Source organism: Colletes latitarsis, chromosome 11, assembly GCF_051014445.1.
Source record: "Colletes latitarsis isolate SP2378_abdomen chromosome 11, iyColLati1, whole genome shotgun sequence".
Lineage (NCBI taxonomy): Eukaryota > Metazoa > Arthropoda > Insecta > Hymenoptera > Colletidae > Colletes > Colletes latitarsis.
The window spans coordinates 19,887,797-19,909,055 of record NC_135144.1 but is presented as its reverse complement, the minus strand read 5'-3'; the positions used below and the strand labels follow the sequence as shown (position 1 = coordinate 19,909,055).

At 36.2% G+C, this 21,259-nt stretch overlaps 1 protein-coding gene across 3 annotated transcripts in view; it reads right to left on the bottom strand.

The window, feature by feature from the left end:
* Positions 1-2,870: 2,870 nt before the first annotated feature.
* Positions 2,871-21,259, bottom strand: part of LOC143348219 (uncharacterized) — a 404,100-nt gene continuing 385,711 nt past the window's right edge. For 2 of the 3 annotated variants that reach the window (XM_076778215.1, XM_076778217.1), the window contains 5 exons: positions 20,408-20,528; positions 18,994-19,175; positions 10,804-10,896; positions 5,070-5,164; positions 2,871-4,502 (listed from right to left, as the gene is read on the bottom strand). In XM_076778215.1, the coding sequence (XP_076634330.1) occupies positions 5,085-5,164; positions 10,804-10,896; positions 18,994-19,175; positions 20,408-20,528 (476 nt within the window). In that variant the 3' untranslated portion in view covers positions 2,871-4,502; positions 5,070-5,084. The remainder of the gene's footprint in view (positions 4,503-5,069; positions 5,165-10,803; positions 10,897-18,993; positions 19,176-20,407; positions 20,529-21,259) is intronic. The other variant, XM_076778216.1, reaches the window with a different exon arrangement.

The following is a 21,259-nucleotide window of genomic DNA, read 5'->3' as shown; positions in this document are numbered from 1 at the left end:
TCTTGAAAATTTTTTTATCATAAAAGAAACGAAAAATAAAATCTACGGTAACAAATGAATACAATTTTCAATCTATTTGGTATATATCTTAACACTGTGACGAATTTAACATTTCATTCAATTTCAATTACGGAATATTTATGTTTTTAAACTTTGAATATCAATTTTTACTCGCGGAATCTTTAATTCAAATATTAATTTCATAATATTACTTTTACTATGATCGGTTACCATTAGTCTATCATAACGGTATATAATTATTTTTTTCTGTGTCCATTAATACACTTTCATTTCAGCTATTAATCCCTTGAACAAGTTCTTGTTACAGAATATATAATCATTGAAGAATGGAGTTGGGAATAGTACACGGATTCCATCTTGATCGTTCTTAGAGAAATATTCCATACAATTCTATTTACTGTCTGAGTTTATGTTTCAGGACATCATCGTGAGATTGTCGAAAACACCAAGAAGAAAATATCCTTTTATATTTCTTTGTTTTATGTTATATTTATTGTATATAAGTGTATGTTTTAGAAAAACATCGTGGAATTGATGAAGACACCAAGAAGAAAATATCCTTTTATATTTCTTTGTTTTATATTAGTTATATTTATTGTATATAAGTGTATGTTTTAGAAAAACGTCGTGGGATTGATGAAGACACCAAGAAGAAAATATTTTCTCACAGATTGCGTTAGAATATAAGTACAAATGTATATAGATTATAAGATAAAGAAGTGTTCCCCAGCGTTCTATTAAATATTACCAAAGCGTGTGCGTATATTTAAGTATGAATGATTAATATTAAGGTACATATTGGTATTCGAATATGCAAGGTCCGTATGTGCAGTTGCACATTCCAATTTCGTTTCGAAAAAAACATGTGGTGGACTAGCTCACATGTATCAACATTTTGTTAGGTTTTCGATTCCTTCATCAGAGTTCGTACGTGCAGTTGCACATTCCAATTTCGTTTCTAGAAAATATCTGTATCATCAGACATGTATTGACATTTTGTTAGGTTCTTCATCTCTTTGTTGGGCAATTCTTTTAAGAATTCTCCCTTTGTAGCTCATTTCTAACTCTTCAATAGCTTCTCCCTTAGATAGGTATTCGAATTCCTCGCCAAAGGAAGGGTGGTTGGGGCGAGGCTAGGGTGGGTCTCTATTCGCAGCAACCTCCTCGTGGTGAGACCTGGGTAATATTATTTACCGTTTAATTAATAATCGTATCGCTCTTAGCTGGGTAATGCAATTATTAATTAAAAACTAAATAATATTAGCAAATTAGCTGCGATCCGCTTTGCATAGGTCATCGTAAATATAGAGTTTCTTCACTAGGTTAGTTTGATTTTCATTGATTCATCAAAGATTCTAGAGTATTGACACAGACGAGGTATACGAGTAGATCTTTCACCCAATGCATTTTTTCGACCTATTTTTATGGGGTCTCGAACCCCCATTACCATTTTCGTATCATTCGCAACGTTACCAACAGATTCATAAATGAATTTTAATCCCTTCAGTGAATAGATTCTCGACTGACCGCCATCCATGAGAAGAGGACGTTAAAATCACCTCCGAATTTTCAGGTCGGTGTGGCAGTCAGATTAGGGCGCGAAAGTCCATAAGGTAAAAGATCTACTAGTATACTGCTAGATTATCGAGGAATGGTACTCAAACAACGCCATCTTGGGAGGACGTTTCCTCCCAGGTCAGTCATTTCGAATCACGTTTATTTTTCATTAATCAGCTCACGGAGGGACTTCGATACTGATTGAGAATGAAATGTTACTAATTTCTATTTTCCTCGATGGTATAAAACAGTTAAAAGAATGGTTTATTGATCGTTGCTACAACACAAAACTGTCTGCCCACCATATTGCGGCGAAAATAGAAATTATTTCACTGTAATCTTGGTCGTCTCGCCGTTAGGTGGTTGTATCGTTTCACGCGTCGTGAATAAAAATAAATAAATTAAGCCGGAATCTGATAGTGGACTCATTGGTAGAGCAATCGATATTCGATAGTCGTTCGAAAATTGTCGTCACTGCAATTCGTAAGACACTAAATGTGGGAATCTCGGGTAAACCTGTTCGAGCATTTTTTCTATTTAGGGCACCCTTTTCTCATAAATATAAAATGGAATCCACGTTAATTTCAATCTATATTTTTTAGAATAATATTTAGTTATGATATTTGTATATAATTACAAAGGTCGATAATCGTACAGTGTTTCTAATAATTCGTTCTCGGAGTCTAGGGTATTTTGTGCCCATTTGAGCTTTGCAGACAAGACCTCCATAGGCTCGGGATTGGAATACGCTTAATTGGTGCGTTCACACAGAACACGAATTACTAGTATGATTTCGGGTTGCAAATTCCATGCATTCACACTGTTACATAGACCAATGCCTATGTAAGACAGTTGCGTCAAAGTAAAGTTAGATCAAACCAGATCGATTGATTAAATTCTTTCCAACTACTATATTCATGTAACCTCTCAATGACTAACGATTGTGATGATTACCGCGCAATCGAATCACTGATTAATGATAATAATTACCATACAATCAAGTTATTGATTATTGAATATGATTGGTGTGTAATCAATGATTATAGTTAACGAGTAATAATCAAAGCAAGTATGATTATCGAACATGATCAACTCATTAATTATTGATTATGAAATTAATTAATTTTGCGTAACGTTTGAGTCAATAGAAGTTAAAATTGTTATTTCTTAGAACGTTTACAAAATGATCTCTTACTTACAATCGTGAGGAATATTTTCATAATTAAAATTATTCGGAGATTTCTAGGATAGTTTATAGGAAAGGGATATTTCGTGGAACATATAATAACACGGACACATCGTTTAGAGATTTCTTTGGTACAGAATGTATTTAGTTTTACAAACACGAAAACCTTTTTACAAGCGTCGGTATACATAATCGGAATTCTCGGATGCCGAACACGAAATTAAATTACAGACATCGCTCCATTTTTCATTTCTCGTCGACCTGATAGGCATTTGTTCGAACGACTAGAAGTGCTACCAGAGGACAATTTATTTACAGCTATAACGTCTACTATAATTTCTTTCTCGTTTCAAGTTACCGGTTACGAAGTGATTTCAAATTTGCCGTGCTCGTATGACGGTGATTATCGATAATGCCAAGGATCGATTAACATTCACGCGATAACGTACAACATTTTGATAGGTTGCGTTCCGCCGAATTCGTTCGATGTACAAAAAAAATTTCTTTTATTCGGGAAACAAACTTCACTTTCCTGTAGACTAGCCCCTTTCGTAAACATGATTAGTCGAGTAGCGTGCAAGTAGCGAAAAATAACATGTATATTAGGCCTAAGTTGATTAAACTTTGGTGCACACAGGTTCAACTTCCGGTTGCTCAGGCACTTCTTCGATTATCTTTGGTATTATAATTCACAGAACAGCCACAGGGAAACTAATACGAGTATTAGTCTAAATCCTTGGTCATTTTATCGTATTAATTAAAATATATTAAAACGAAAATGCCTGAGCAACTTCGTAGTTCCATTAAAAATTAATTAATAAATTAAATTCGTAGACCTCGCCAACGTAACGTTCCAAACGTACCGAAATCGTCTTCAATTTCGCGTTACGTTCTCCGTTCGGATGTTTTCGTATCTCACAGAAATATTCTTTCCGCGATAAAAAAGAAACGCAATAGTTGGTCGTCTTGTCGCAGAATACGTTCGATTTCCCAATTTCTCATTTTCCTAAGCAAGGATGTTATCACTATCTTCTCTTTCTAAATACTCCTTCATAGACATTTGCACTTCGATACAGCATATTGTCGCAGCTATTTACACATATTAAAATAATTACACATTCAAGTTACGTATAGTCAATATATATATATATCCGTTCGGCCTTCTTTTTTTTCCTCATATATTTATATAATATATCATATCTGTTGTGTATCGTGTATGTAAAGTTCCATACATCTTATACGTTTAAACAATATATTATGAATCTGACGTAACACGAAGAGTATAACAAACACAGTCTACAATTATGACTCGAACTGTAATATACATATGTATGATCAAATCTTGAACATTATTTACACGCCACTCCCTTGACGATTTATTTTAAAAACAGCCGACCCCGTACAACAGTTTACCTAAAACCCTTTTGGGTTTAAGTCGCGTCGACCTCGGCCGCGATAATCTAAAATTTTTTTCGTTATGAATACAAATAACACTCTAAACAGCGCGTACGATGTAGGCAGAGTTATAAACAGGATTCCCCCTCGTGCTGAACGATGAACACGAACGTTGACCGAACTTCGATGCTTGTGTGTCTGGGCGCTTGTGAAACAACATTTAAACGCGGGGACACGGTGTTTTGACGATAAGTATCTTAGGCGTAGTAAGACGAAACGTCGAAACGGGTTGACTTTTAACACACGTTCACCACTCGTTTCGGACTCCGTTCAGAGCGGCGACCTGGAAACAAATATTTTACCATCAGAGTCGTACGAAACGTTCATGCAACGTGTGGTCAGATACGATCTTTCCACTACATTATCTCGGAAATTACCACCAGCGCGAACGTGTGGAGTGACTATGCCCCGAGCGTGTTGATAGCACGAGTTTTCTGGACGAATTATGTGTCTTGGAAGAAGTTTGCACTATGCACTCTGAAGAAATTGTTAGATGGTGTACGTGAAATTATTATTAACTCGTCGATAAATAGTATTTGTCCCTCGATAAAACGAATCGTTCTCCACTATTTCAATATTATCATTGAATTTCAGAGTCAGGGAAAATTTAATTCGAATAATGGGTAATAAGTATTCTACGTTATCGAGCGAGTGCTCTATTTTGCCAGCAAAGTATTCTATGTTACCGATCTCCATTCCTCGTCAGATCAGGCTAGGTTAGACCAGGATATGCTTCTATTACCGATAACCCATAAAATCGGCGTAAAACAGTTTAGTACTGTGTTCGAGTAACGGATATTTCCGAAATATGTCACGAACAAATCGATAAATTGAATGGTTAATATCTTACCTAGTAATTAAGCGGTTAATTGAATATGTTGACAAGTGCCAGATGCATCATCATGATTAAGAGGGCATTAATTGACATTCGACCAGCGTAGTTTCCTGCAATCATATCAAAAGTTGCTTTAAAAGACAACAAAAACTCGATAATCGTTAGAATTAGCTTTGGGCATAATTTCGAATATTTCGAGTGTTGGATTCGTACATATATAATCTTTATTTTATGTAATGCTCGCATTCGACCGATAATATTTTTAAATTTACATATTTCTGTCGAATTATCAGGTTTTCATATTTTAGAACATTCGTAATTATTCAAAGAAGGATTCTTATTATCATTTACCGAGTAGCGAAAGCTGGTCTAATACAGAAAACCAAATCCACATTTTCATACCACGATTATCTTAACCTTAAAAAAACGAAGTTTATTTTGTCATAATCAAATATGACAGACTTTCGTCTATAAATCTGACTTCCCCAAGATGGTATCGTTAAAAAGTTTCCGACACCTATCTTGACGGCGCTCGAACCAACCCCCGTCGTTGTATCATTAGCGTTGCTCTGAATTCTTTCGAGAAAACCAATTTTTATTTATCATCGTAAAAAAGAGTGCACTCTTTTCTTATCGTTAGTATCGCGATCAATATTAGCATGCCTTTTACGTACGCTATTATTTTAGCGTAATGCTAGGTAACTGTTAATCGATGCGTTAGAGCTCAATAAACATGTCGCGGTAAGTTTCGCCCGAAGAAAGTATCCTGGCGTTGGAAATGATAGCTGCGGATACCATTTTCCTTTATAGACGCCGTTAAGCTTTGATTATGATCCCGCCAAAAAGTTTATGCGATACGGCCACGTAACGTTATGATACTTTGTTCGTGACACTTCTGTTACGCGGAAAGCCACGGTCCGCTAATGTAAACTGCATGTCCTTAAATTAGGGGAGTGTGTCCCGCAAACCAGGGCGTTTCAATTTATCTCTTCTTCTCTCACCCCTGTCAGCAGAAGGAGCTTCCATTAGCAATAAGAATTAACCCCCGTACCACGGGTGCCTTCTACGGCTAATTACTTTCTTATTTGCGAGCTTCCTTGTTTTACCTATCGCTTCCTCCATTACCCTGGAAAACGTTTCCATTGCGAAACTTTTTTCCAGAGACGGCCGATTTAATCGCCCACCGAGTCTGCAGCCCTACAGGACGACTCAAAAACTAAAGCAGGCAATTCCAAACAAGTTTGAGAATCTCTCGGAAAGTTCGGTTCAAACGACGGGAGAAAATTGTCCGAAATATATCTCAAATTCAGAAAAATTTCCAAATAAACGATTCGAGAAGATTTACAAAAATGAATCTTGCCAATTTCTTTTTAAATGCCAAATCTCTTAAATTTTCCACAAAAACGAAACATTGCTTTCAAAATTTATTTCTACACTTAAAATTCAAAATTCAGATTTATTTTCTCTAACATTTAATCTCGAGAATTAATTTTTTTAGCTTCTTAGTAAACAGTCACGCGACCCATATATGGTACAAGTTGGAGCATTTAATATCGTTTCGATGCTTTCGTGAAATTGTGTTATCCTTCTTTCCAGGAAAATAGGAATTTATTTATATTTGAATTGCACATTTTGAAGCCAATACGTTGTAAGCGTTTGTGGCGGAGCAAAAAAAGCGTATAATTATGCGAATATAAAGTGTAATATTTTCTTTCTCGAATGAAATATAGAAGTGTGGACCGTACGAAACGCGTTGCATAAGAGCCACTGAATTTTCATGAGTTTTCACGTCGCGAAGAAACGGTTTCGTAGGAACGTATGGCTCCGAACGTATACATTTTTATGACACCGCGAACGCGTCACGCGTGTAAACGCGACGAAATTATTGTAGAATTTCTTCCAGGGCAGAAATACTTGGCAATTCGAATTTGCATCGTCCATAATTACGGAGACAGCTGGCCGTTCAAATTGAATGGCATGTGATTCTGTGCAGTTAGTGGATATATCCATATGATAATGATCCACCGACGTTGCTATCTGATGCAAACGAGGTCTAACTTCCATGGCTAATTAGTGTACATTGTTAGAACCATCGTCCAGCTGTGCTAACTTAATAACGAGCACAAATTAACTTTCGAACTTCTTTGTCTGGCGTGCATTTCACTCGCAAATTTGTCGTGTCGTAGAAAATGGGAAAATATAAGGAAACTGAAATGTACTTTCAACGAAGTTAACGGTAATCATAAACCAACCACAAAATTTTCAGCATTTGTATAATATTTTCTATATTTCATTTTCGAGTTGCTCTAATTATAGCAATTTTGCTAATGATTTTGTTCAGGATTTTATTCGAGTACGAATATACTTGGAATATTTTAAATCGATAGGTCCATTGTTCTAAGAAAAAAGTTTGGTTTTGTCGAGGAAGCAGACGGGGCAATTAATGTTTCTCTGAGAGTCAAAGGCGCGCAGAAAATTATTTAACAGGTTCTTTGTCGGCTGGCGAAAAGGTTAAAACGATTTCCCGGATTCTTCAATCCAACGGCGTTCGAATTCCGTAATCCCCCGATAATAAAAGTTCCCTAAGAATTCTCGTTCCTGCTTTGGAGCCGGGAAGCTTACAAATTTCGCGGAAAGAAAGTTACAAGACCGTTTCCCTTTGACGCGCGGTTGAGAAACTTTAACGCATTCCAGACGATATGCATCGGCAAAGTGCTTGATAGCATATCACCGGAGGAAATTCGAGCAAGAGTGTTGTAAGAGGGGAAGGTATTAACGCAACCTCAACTTCGGCTATTTATTAGCGCAACGTAGTAATGCCAGCTGATGAGCTTCAAGAGAAACTACACCTTCCCCTTGAAATAGAACTTACGGCACCAGTTTATTAACCTTCAGCTCGATTATTAAATGGGGACTTGAGAATTTGTCGAATTGAGTGTTAATAAATTTCCTTGCTTCGTCAGATATTAATTTGAAATACCCATTTTGCTCCTTCGATGAAACTAACAATCTCTCTTGAATTTTCGAGTATTTCATTTTTTCTTAGTGAAACGAAACTTTTAGATAGCATTTAGTAACGTACCTCGTACAAAAGACTCGCAATTTTACGAATCAAATAAAAATTGGTCACTACGAAAGCTTTTTAGAAAATTTCTATTCGATCAAAATTCAAACTCGATTTTCCACTCTCGGGAAGAAATTATTTTCAGACTAAAAGCGTCGGATTTATTCGAGTTTGAAATTTGAACACCGAATGGAACCTGCGTTTATCGAGTGTTTTGATTGCCATCTTGTCTTTCTTCGGACTCTACGGAAATACGTGATCTTTGATAGCGTGAAAGAAATCGGTGATTACACAAAAATTCGCTGACTCCTCCTTTCTGTCCCGGAAGCGTAAAAGGAAATAAGACTTCTGTCCAGGAAGTGAGGAATGCAACATTGGCAATATTGCATCATGAAAAATTGATTGGAGAACTGGATTTCAGATGATTCGTTTATGATAATATCGATCGTGGGACTCGAATATTCGCGTTTAAAGCGGTTCGTTAGGGAGAACTTGTTTCATAGCATCGAACGAAATGAAGTTCGCAGGGAAAAAATAAAGGAATCAAGGATCGATGATTAAAATGATAACTCGCGTTTACTAATTTCATAACATAAAAATAATGCCACTAAATTTATTCTGATTTCAATCTTAGAAAAATTTTTTATTTTTCCATTAATATTTCAATAATGTTACTTATTCAATATCGTATACAAAAAAGAATTTTAACTAGAAACGGTCGTGCAAAGAATTGTTTACTAACGATGTTAAATATTATTTTCACTTTTCTTCTTATTTAATTTCGAGGGTAATTTGCGATAGATCCGTTTAATGATCATTCCTATTCCGTTTCTGCGAGGTACGTAGTCGTTTCTACAAACCTCGTTTACTACGCGTAGATTTACACAAACATTGCTCCTGATAGAATATTTATGAAGAAACGTAGTTTCATTATAGGGTTTGTTGAGGGAACGCGGCAGTGTTTATTTATTTACCACGTCTAGGAATTGCGTTCCATTGTCTGTGCACACGTTGCACAAATGCAGGTTTATTTTGCCGACGGAACTTGCCTGCCATAATTAACGTATAAATATTTTAGTTGTCAATGCAGAACGAGGGTGTTAATTGAAGGACACGACGCATGGTCGTTGTCAGTACCCAGAAAACGTCGAATTCAAAAATATCGGAAACTTTAAGAACGACGAATCCAGACGTCGATAAAGACGAAACTCATTCTCGCTGAGTATCGATTTTGTAATTAAAAAATTATATATCACCTGAAAAACTAAATAAAATAAAGATACTGTTACTTGATATTAACGATGTCAATATTTGCCTTATTTTGTTGAATGTTAATGCTTGTGTCTGCAGTAAAATTGACGTAGAACATTGATTATTATATTCACGATGCACTTGTAAAACGTATTGAAAATAGAGAGTAGCAGCAATCGGAGATGAAATGCAAGCAATGAAACTTAACAGAGTATCTATGATTGTACCTATAACTAACAATTCTAACATTATCAGAACATCGAACAGCGACGGTGCCTCAGAACAGGTGTTAAAGTGCGATAAAGTGCAGAAAACACGATGCCAAAATGAAGCCGTTCAAAACGTGGTTAAAAGCGAACGCTCTTTCTGAAATGAAACTCACGCGTATGATTTTCCGTATACTAATTTTTTTAAATTAGTATAGCGTAAAATTCGTAACTCTGTGGTTACATCTACTGTTTTCACTATACATTCCAAAACAAATACATCGTTCGAAATCAAACGAACTTAAATTATCATTCTCAAACAAATATTTTAAACTCAGCTTTTCCGATCGGATCAAAGATTTACCTTATTTTTGTCTTCGTATAGTATTGTTACGAAATATTCATTCTACGCAAGGCGAGATGCCTCGTTAGTCTCGAACAAAGTATAAACTGGTACTATGAAAAATTATTGTGTACTTTGCACGGTTCGAAGGACGGGATTACACAACGTATATATTTTTACCATACGTATCAATTAAAAATGTATTAACCTTATGACTCACTGTGACTCTCAAACCACGCACTTTTTATACACAACAATTCTTCACACGACATATAATTTACTCGAGATAGCCGCGCCAGGTACCTCGCCTTACAATATAATTTCATCAAAATTCGGATTCTTCTTTCCCATAAATAATCACTCGAATTACTTTACACTCGTGATAAAAATTGAGGTATACTGTAATTTAATTTTCTTTTTTCTGGAACTCGCGTGTCCAAGTTTGAGAAATCATTAGAAAAATGTTCTCTGGTTCGTTGAAAGAATTGACACTGTTATCGAAGCCCATCGATAATTTTTATTTCCGCGTAGCCTTAAAAATCGTTTTTCCTCGAAAAGGGTGTAATCGTTTACAGTACGCGTGAATTTCTCTCAGACGCGAGTCGTTGCACCGGAAACGATCAAGACAGACGAAACGTATCGTTCGCGGTGCGCTCTTTGTCAGCGAATCCTTCGGATTCTTCGCTAAGAAACGATGGCCCCAGGGTACTAAAGCGATTTTCAGGCGTTACGAGCAAATTCGAGCGTCGGAGTGCTTGGGAATTGGAATCCTGCACGCAAGAAAGACAACACTATCGATCTTGTCAAAGTTTCCAAATCTCATGAACGATGGTGGCTTATGGTGGTGATGCTGTGAATAGACGAGGAGAAATTTACAAGCCTTACCACCACCATTGCCAGCCTCTGAGTTGTCTAGCGCTTGGTTCTCCATTTTCTGCAGCAGCTTCGTTGTAGCAGTTGAAGTAGTAGTAGGCGTTCCTGCACAACAAACACCACATATCGCGTCCATCAAGTAGTAAGCATAGATATTTCTACGAACTGGGCAACAATGTTAGAAATTCAGGCGGCCAATCAATGTGTTAGCTATAAAACCATCCCTTAGTCACAGTTACAACAAAGGAGAACACGACGGTAGAACGCGATTTTTATTTCTTAATCTCTTTTGCATTAAAAATTTAACTGTTCGTTCCCTCGATTCTAGTTCTTCGTCCGACGGTGAATTTACAGTACGAAAAATCGAGACGACGTAAAAGAAACGTGACGTGAACTGAAAATGAGAAAAAGAAGAAATGTGAAAAGTAGAGAGAGAAATAAAATATATTCTGTTTGGTAATAAGTTCGTACAGACTTTGTTTGGATTAATTGTTGTCCAGATTTCATTTTTTGTTAACGTGTATGTCCATACAGCCAGTAATAATTTCTAAACCATTCTGAATCAGTGCATTCGCTGACTTTTCTTTTTCAAGTATAAAGTAACGTTTATGTATATTTTTTTATTAAATCAAAGTTGATTGCAAACGCTTGAAAGAAAAATAAATTAAACGAAAACTGACGGATGGAAAGTATTTAATGTAATTTATTAAGAATCCGAACGAACTTATTACTTTTTTATTACGCTTTTCTGGATGTTTAACAGTCTGTACAATCACTTGTCATTCTAGAATGTTGAGTGACTTTATGTATGAATGAAAACTGTTTTTTCCAATGTGTACATGTTACTCTACAGACACAACGTTTACTTGGGCATAAAAATCTATACTCAGGAACTGTGACTATAAATCAGAATAAATTGTAATTAATCAATTTATTTGACAGGGATAATGACGTGACACAAAGTTACAAACAAACAAAACAGAAAAATTATTAAAATATACCAAACAAAATAATAAACACATTTACCATACACCATGCATTGAAAATTATAAATATTCATAACATTGTTCACAAAATTATTAAACGAGAACACAACAACGAAACGAACAAATAAAATCTAAGGCAAAACGATTCGACGGATTAATCGTAAAAACTTCGGGTGGGTTTTTAATATTATCACGGATTTCATTAAATAATTATGTCCATCGTCTATTTTCACTCGAAACGCAAGGTAAATATTTTTTTGCAAAAGTTTCTTCGCCTTTAATTAATTTCCCGCGGTTTGTCGCAGCAGCGAATGCGCGCTATATTATGCTACATAATGCCCCGAGAACTTTGGAGCCCTTTAATTTTATTATACTTGTTCCGTGACAACCGAGAGAGATAATCGCGTAAAGGAACGAAGTCTTGAGTTATTTCATGAGAAATGAGAAAAGTTCGATTAACTTTTTCGAAAAATTAGTTGAAATGATTAATGGTACGAGAAGTACACTTTTCACGTTTTTCCAACGTTGTATCGAAACGAATGTTATATCGGATATGTTGTAGAATCCGTAAAAAACTACTTTAAATATATTCAATGAAAATATCACCCCGGTTCGTTGGTTAATTTTCATTATAAACTAAGTGTGTTTAATACCTCGGTACAAAGGCGTGCTAAATAGTAAAACAGAAAATGAATACGAATTTTGTGTTTTCAAATGTTTGATGTTCGTTATAAATTTTAAAAACGATATTAAAAACTTTCCATTATGGTCGGTGAACCGCGCAAACTGGATTCGCCTCAATTATTTTCTCAGTTAGCGTATCGACGCAAAAAATAAGGAAAAAATATTAAAAATCGACACTTTGTTGATATGCAGGGAGTTCGGCCACCCCTGGGAAAAATTTTAATGGGAGATTCTAGAGGCCAAAATAAAACGAAAATCAAGAATACCAATTTGTTGATGGAGGCTTCGTTAAAAAGTTATTAACAATTAAATTAAAAAATTTCAAATCGTTCTAAAAAAATTATTTTCAGTTGCGGGGGTCAAATACAATCAATTTTGGTGAATAGACATATCCCTGAAATCCTACCCACTTTCGAGAAAAAAAATCGGGTAGGTGTTGAAATTTTTCGACAAAATTGAAAAATTTCAAATCGTTCTAAAAAAATTATTTTCGGTTGAGGAGGTCAAGTACAATCATTTTTGGTCATTAGACATACCCTCGAAATCCTACCCACTTTCGAGAAAAAAATTCAGTACTGGCGGAACTTTAAACGTTAATAACTTCTTAACGAAGCCACCATCAACAAATTGGTATTCTTGATTTTCGTCTTATTTTGGCCTCTAGAATCTCTCATTAAAATTTTTCCCAGGGTTGGCCGAACACACTGTATATAAGTACATCGATTACTCGAGCCGTCCTATTTTAAAGTGGAATAAAATTTTCTAAAAAATTGCGAGAGGGCAGATTTATCGATAAATGTTGCGTCAGATGTATGAAGCGTGCGTCGAATGAGATCGTCGTTGTTGGCGTGCATCTGTTTGGCTCGATCTTTCCCCTTCAGTGGAACGAATCAATAATAATCCAGCCCCGTGAAAGTCAGTGAAACGGATCAGGGATGCTCGTCACGCGCTCGAGTGTCGAACAGACGGGTGCAAATTGGGAAACACGTGGAACGGAGAGCTAACGAAGAGTCCCCTGTTAAACCGTCACACCCTCTGCGACGACGACGACGACGACGGTGTCCCCACCAGTTTTTCAGATCTTACGAACTCGGAAGATTTAGTTCGCGGAAGAGAAAATTGGATGATAATAGGTGGGGCGTGCTGGCTGTGGAAGTACAAGCAATTTAACCTGTGTAATTTAGTCCTTTCCTTCATCTCACCGCAGGCTACCTGCAACCGGATGAGCTGAAAACCCTTCTTTGGCCGAGATGATAACGAAGCGAGAGGAAGGACGTGGCTACAAGTTTCGCCGCAAAATAGCCGGCCGTCTGTGAGTAAACGCGATACACACGCTCTAAGACTCGTCGACGCCCACTACTTGACCCCTTCGGCGCGGTCCTGGGCCTTTGAACCCTACCCGCTCCTGCTGGAACGTCATCTTGGGAGATGCAACGTTACTGGGATAACGAGATGCGTGTAATATACTGAAACTCTGCACCCTCGTTGAGACCACGTCAGATATCACACCATTCGTGTGTCGAGAATCGCGAGAAAAAAAAGATTTCCCTTCGTCCTTTAATTTTTGGTCATTTCGTGGAAACGTGGACGACGAATTCGAGAGTCTGGAGAGACTGGTGTCAAAGGGGTGGAATTTTAATGAATTTTTTCTCTCGAACATTGTTCGTTTCTTTTTTAAACTTTGCACGATGCTGAATATTTTCCGAATCAATGAGATCGAAAATTCGATTTAATTTTATGAGAAGAATATTCGAAGAATAAATTTCTACGTCACTTCACGATATAAATAGATTTGATAAATTTTTTGGAAGATAATTGGAGATGGTGTTGCAAATAATTTATTGGAACAAAATCGAGTAGAAAGAAGCTACGTCGAGTTCTTGAAAGACTAATATCTTGGATATTATAATTGTTATTTATTGTCTATGTAATTTCATTGTATTCCTGTTGATCTCGAACGAATTAGTTCACTACTATAAAAATTGCAGTTTATTTAAATGACAGCAATTTGGATGAAGAAAAATATGATCCACTTTTGTGGCGGCTACGGTCGTTTCAAAGGGAAAGGATCAATATTCGCGACACTGTGAGCCGAAAATTGTACTTGTACGCCACTCGTCGAACATCAAAGAGTTACAACTTGCCAAATCCCTCATTAAAGGGGGATTTTATTTTTCGAGCACCAACTTGAATGATATCGACCGAAGGAATCAACAAGTAGAAGGTTCAAGCTTCAATTTAATTTTCGAGGCAACAGTTTCGGGCGAATTTTGACAAAATTATGCAATTTTGCAATATTTATTTAGCATTTCGCAAATTACTTCAGAAAAATAGAATTTGTGATGGACAATTAGTTTCGTTAATGTCGTTGTTTAATTGAACATTTAAACTGCTATTTTTGTCGTAATGACAATGCGACTACGGTCTGTGAACATTTTGACTGGGTATAATCGAGCTTGTTGTGAAACATAATTACTCTTCAGAGTGCATGTGCTTTTGAATTGATACAATGGGACTCGGAATGTGGCATTCAAAAACCTTCCTCGAAGGTATTTCAGGAAAATCACTTTGTTATCTAGATTTGAAAAGGACGACAAGTGAAACGTTTTAAGCAAGCAAATTATTTTATTTCTCGATTAACTTTCGGATACGAATGAAATTACTACTCATAATTAATCAGGAATTGTTATTTTTTTACATTCTGCTGAGTGATATATAACTGAAAAATATTATTCAAGAAATAAAAGCGAGCTTTAAGGAATTACCTATTTACTTAAATGTTTCAAAGACTAATAAAAAATTTGGAATATAAAAACCGGTGACCGAAATAGGAAAAATATGTTCCAGTAGTCACAACTGGAAAAAAGAGTAATTTCACGTAAAAAAATAAATCGAAAATGTAAAATAAAATTTCTTCACACCGGGGATTCGTTTTAGAGAAAATCGATTTTGAATATTCATAGGTGACGCGTGCAATATAGTACACCTTGGACATCGGAGCAAGTAGAAATAGCGAGTAGTGGTCAAACGCGTTGGACAAATCGTATTCAGTCGTACGCGTGCTCGACAAATTTTCTTATTCAATTATTTCGAAAACGAAGCCATTACGACAACAAATTTTATCCCACATTTGCGACTTACTTTTTACGTAGAATATCACCATTCCCGTTTGTTTCGCGCTTACTGGAATACCTTCTATATAAACTATGGATTTATTAGAGAATCTTTGGGCTTAGTATTTAATTGAAATATGAATGATCATTTTCAGATCCACAGTTTCTTTAAATTTCCAGACTAGACCTCAGCGTGACTGCATAAATCTTTTAATTAATTCATTTTACCGTGGCACCAGACAGGTTTCGCCTTTGTGTAATATTGCTTTTCGCCACATAAATGTAAAAATAATATTAACGTGAAAAAAGTAATTGAACACGATCCAATAATTGGACGTCGACGCAAAGTTTCATTAATATTTGTGATATTTAAAAAGTAAATAATAATTCTTCAACATTTCTTTTCCAAAAAATACAAAACATGATTATAAAAACGTAACGTAACATCGAAGGGAAAAATATAACGATATTGGAATCCCAAAATTCATAATGATTCTGCTGATTAACAAAAACCACGCGCTTTTCGAGCACGTAATTAATTTACATTTTCTATCTTGTCAGAAAATGAAGATTTTTTTTAACTCAAAAAATGCAGAATCGGGGCAGGTTTCATTTTTTTAACGATAGCGATTGTTTTAATATCCAAATTATTACGTTTACTGGCTAGCAGTAATTAAATAAAATATCGTAACACAGTAAATATCTTTTGTATTGTATATGAAATTACGGATGAACGAACTTACATATTATTAAAATTAACGAGCAATTATCAAACATAATTACTGTTGAAAATGCAATGTTGAAATTGCACGTGCATTTGAATGTGTTTCGAGTTTGTTTCCTTCTTGAATATTTAGATTAATTATATTTGTACACGTTTTTAACTATGAAGGAGAAAACAAAGGACGATGAAAAAAATAATAAAACTAAAAAACGTTAAAGACAAACGAACAATGCAGTCAGGATGAAAGCTGCAGCGGAATTTTAAAAATGCATAAAACGAGAAAAAGAACGGAAGAAGAGGCAAATTACAAAACAAAAAGAAAGCTACTTCTTTGTCACAAAATAACTTCATAATTTAATTTGTAATTGTGTTCAATATTCCATTTTCCTACTCAGTTTCTCGAAGTAACATTTTCAGATAAATATGAATTTTTGTGTCATATTTAAAAAATGGATGAAAGCCATAATAATGGAAATCTTTCCCTTAATCGTCCAACCACCGGGAGATTTAAATTATACTCATGAATTAACACACGTAGAATGTACTTGAAACGAACTATGAATACAAAGTTATAGGATTCAGTGCAGATTTCGACTTTAGTCGAGGTGACATTAAAAACTACTCTACTCCGCTACGAGTTCCGACAATGTTCTCCCACACAGTGAATTATTAATCCCCCACTATATCCCTGCTTTGAAATATGCCATACGCACGAAGTTTATAAAAAGGTATGCTCGTCGTACCTAAAATATGCAACAGAACGTTTTTAAAGCTTTCGCGTTAGCCTCCTATCGGTTCTGGGTTAGTGTTATTAATAATTTCATATCGTTAAAGTAAGCGAATATATTTCAAAATATATAAAAATACAAATAAAATCTCTAAGAGTGGCTCAGAATATTAAAAACACTAATAGACATCGAATAGACCTGTAATCCGTTTCTTCCTTATTTCAATAACAATATGTCTGGCTAACAGTATGAACAGTACAAACAAGTTTAACGATTAAAAATTATTTCTTTGATTTGAGATCGAGACTCTTCGAGAACAGGCAAATTAAAAGGTTAAACAACGAGAAATAAATGGAGTTTCGGGTTTCGTGCTCCCCACCCTGTATAAATAACAATGGGACATTTGGTCCGTATTTTGTTATTCCTACTTTCTGTCGATCAACGTTCCACGCGAGAAACATTCGTCTGGTCGAAAACCGAATGTCGCCGGACGGGTGTCCGCTTCGTCGCGTTGCAATATTTCCCTCGCGGAACCGGAAACGCGGAAGAGCGCGACGTCCTCGTGCCCCGTATCTCCGCGTTCTCCGAAAAACAGAAACGCGACGAAAGAAGAAAAAATAAAAATAAAAATAAGAATCGTAAATTGCCAGGGCGGTGGAGGTTGTTTATTCGACGAGCCAAAGGAAGGCATCGTTTAAAATTCAACGTTGACGTTAACGTTCCGTAAAACGTGTAACGCAACACCGGGAAGTGTAAACGGCGAACTCGCCAAACGCTCGACGGGGTTCGATTTATTATTGACGTTTCGTGTTTATACGCACAGGGAACATGTACACACAGGAGACAAAATTACACATGGAACAGCAAGGCAATCATGGTCAACGATAACGATTTTTCAGACACGCGGGAAGTTTTAAAATTGCCACACCGGATGTCATACGCATCGGCGGTTCCCGCCACATTCCTCGACAACGAAAAACACCTTTCCACGTTTATCGCATTTTCTACGTTACATAGAATTAAACATTTCGGATACTTACTTTACGAAGTGTTTTGGGGAACGATTAGGAGAGGGTGGAGAATGGAATATTTGATAATTTGTACATTAGACGCACGATATATTTATTGTTCTGACTATAGAATTGCCGAAAGAGACGCTATTAATTATAGTCTAAATGCATTTCGTGTTTTTATTTCGCTTTCAGAACTTCGTGAACTCAAAGTAAATTCGTTAACAGTCTCCCAAGGAAATATACCCGTCGTAAAAGTGCAAACTTTATCGTACAAATATTTATCATAAAAGGCAGGCTCGTCGAGTTAGAGCAGACATGTCAAACACGTTACCCGTTGCATTCGATTTTACGGTCCGTTTGACTTTTATAATTGTTCTTAATCCTTAGCTTTATCATGTACATTTATCTTTGATACGTTTCTGCAAATAACTTGTCCCAATGATAAATAACAAGAAAACGATACTGTGTCTACTCGAGAAGTTGGCTAGTGGGACAACGTTTCGTTTGCTCCGTCCATCCCCACTTTCTTTCTGAACTAGAGTGGGCAACCAGTCAGACCCGCGTTCCTTTCGCCTTCCAACTTCTCGCGGACGCGTAGTACCTCTTCCAATACCAACGAGTACTTTCAAGCCAAGATAAATATAAACACAGTTTTACCAGTTAAAGTTAGAAGGTATCTTACGATTGTAAATTTGGTAAAATAGCAAAGTGAAAGTTGAGAGCCCCGGATAAAAATGGATTTGACATGCCTGAACGATCGCCATGAATCGATTTGGAGTAGGAGCAAGAATGAAACGTAATTAATCGACGAGCTGCATTAACGAGTGATGCTTTTTCGTCCTGGTCACGATGAAGATCGAACGTGGAATGGTAACGGAAGCCCGTAGAAAGATAGGGGACAGCGAGAAATAGAAACGAAGATAGATAGGTTAGATTAAAATACGTTATACTAACCGGGATAGTAGACGGTTTGGTGGGAAACGTTGTAGTTTGCCTTCGGTATACCGAGCAAGCATTTGACAATCGCCGCTTCCGGTAAATCTTCGTCCAGTAAGGCCGTTCGTGATAAGATATCGTACAGTCCATCGTCACGCAGCGTAACGGTGGGCCTCGCTGTTTGCTTTTCCGGAACACCCCTGCAATGGAAGCGACGTTTGCAAAATTATCACGGCCGCGTTAAAGCCCAAACATCATGCAATACGGGGTGTCCCGACAGAAACACCAAATTGTTTCCTTCGCTCGCGACGTCGCCAATATTTCAGAACTTATTCCATCTTTGAAAGGTACGCTTGTCGATACTTTGCATAAGAGACGTAAATATGTAAAATAACCTATTTTACGATACAAGCACGTTTTCTTATAAATTTGTAATATTTTACATTTTGGGTTTTCATTTTTATACCAAGATTTGAGTTTTATTTTGATCGTGGCGTATTTTAAAAAATATATTCAGACGCGACAGTTTTCATCGTCCATACGTAAACGTCATTTGCGATATTCGTTACTATCGATAAATGTAAACGCGTGTTTCGTAGCATTTGAAATCCAAGGATGAAAGAAAATTCTGTTTTGAAACGTCCGTTTGTGGCGTCGGAACTGAAGGAAGTAATTGGATGTTCTGTTTCTGACGGGACACCTTGTATGTTCGTTGAATGTACCCCATTAGCATGATACTGTTATTCCAGAGATTCACTGGCAGATTAGAGAATCCTATAAAATTATTCCATGCTTGTTTATTTAAAAGGAAATGTCAAGTGCAGCAATTTTTAATACATAAAATCATATAAACTTTCTCTACAACTAATATTTAATCCATCGATGTAATAAAGGCTACGAAAATTGTGAAAGTTCACGAAGTCAAGCACGTTCGTTGCAATTTTTTTTTAAACGCTAATTTTGTATGTCTCGTTCTTACACGATGAAAGTCTCAGCGAATATGTAAAATAATAACGATGTTTATTCAGCGCGATATAATCTACGACTTGTCGCTGTTCACGCTTTACACTTTGGGTTTTATTATTACAGATAACAGTGCTGCAAGGCTGTTTCACAGGACTCGTTGTTATCACTGAGAAATTTCTCGTGCTAAAATCAGACGACTTAATTCCCCGTTTTCACCCAAATACATTCAGCATTCTTTTTTCTTCCTATGAAATTGTATGTCTGGGGAAAAATGTTTTATCACAATTCTAAAGTAGTTATTTTCAAGGAATTCACCCACCCACTATATGCATCGAGCAAAAATCATTTTATTCGTTAACATACAAGCAAAAATTCTGCGTTTATCAAGATTTGAAAATATCAGAAAATTGGATAGTTTAACCTGGTGCATGCTTGTGGGGGTTGAAAAGCTTGCAGGAGTACTTACTCGATGGATATATCCAGGGTAGGTTGTGGATATAGTCCTTCTGCCATACACGATATCTCCACTCCATCCTTATCGTCTATTGTTCTCTTTCTATAAACAAGATCGAATTTTTCCTCGGTCGCTGGAACAAACGAGAATATTGTTTCCTTTGAAAACGAAATATTCGGCTATTAAACTATTGTTATAAATTAGAGTTAATTAATAAAAATTTATCTCTTATAGTGAACTAAATTCAAAAAAGTAAATGGGATTCTGTATCTACTCTAAATTTCTTTTATTTTGTTGGAAGTTGCTGAAAGTAGTGCAATGTTTATTCAAGTAATGGTAAATTCTGTTGCACCGTGATCGTTGTTTTTCGAGACGGAACGTATCCGTCGTAATTAATTCAACATACGTATTCTCCTTTTGTAAACAGCCACGCTATTTTTCGCATCCAATTCTTTGGTTTCTATTTCTCCCTTCTACAAGAGGCTTATTGGCATAAGACAAATTGGCAAATAAATTCGAGCGTGCACAGTACGGGCGATAAAGCTTAATGTTCGACAATGATTTCCCGGACTGTTCGATTCGGACGTAGCCGAAAGCCAGGGCGGTATTGTTGTAAAAGCAACTGTGAAATTTTATTCGTCCCACGTACCACGAGTCTATCCTCTGCAGACAATACTCTATTTCATTCCAATCTTTATTTAGATCTCTTCCACGTTCCACTGTGTGTACCTTTATCTGCATCGAATGGCATTTAACACAGAGATTTAGTTCCGATAAATGAACGCAACGGGTTATTATTTTCATTATTTTCACAAGAATGCGAAGGATTTGGTGATTTTACGGTTCAACGACTTCTCGAAATTT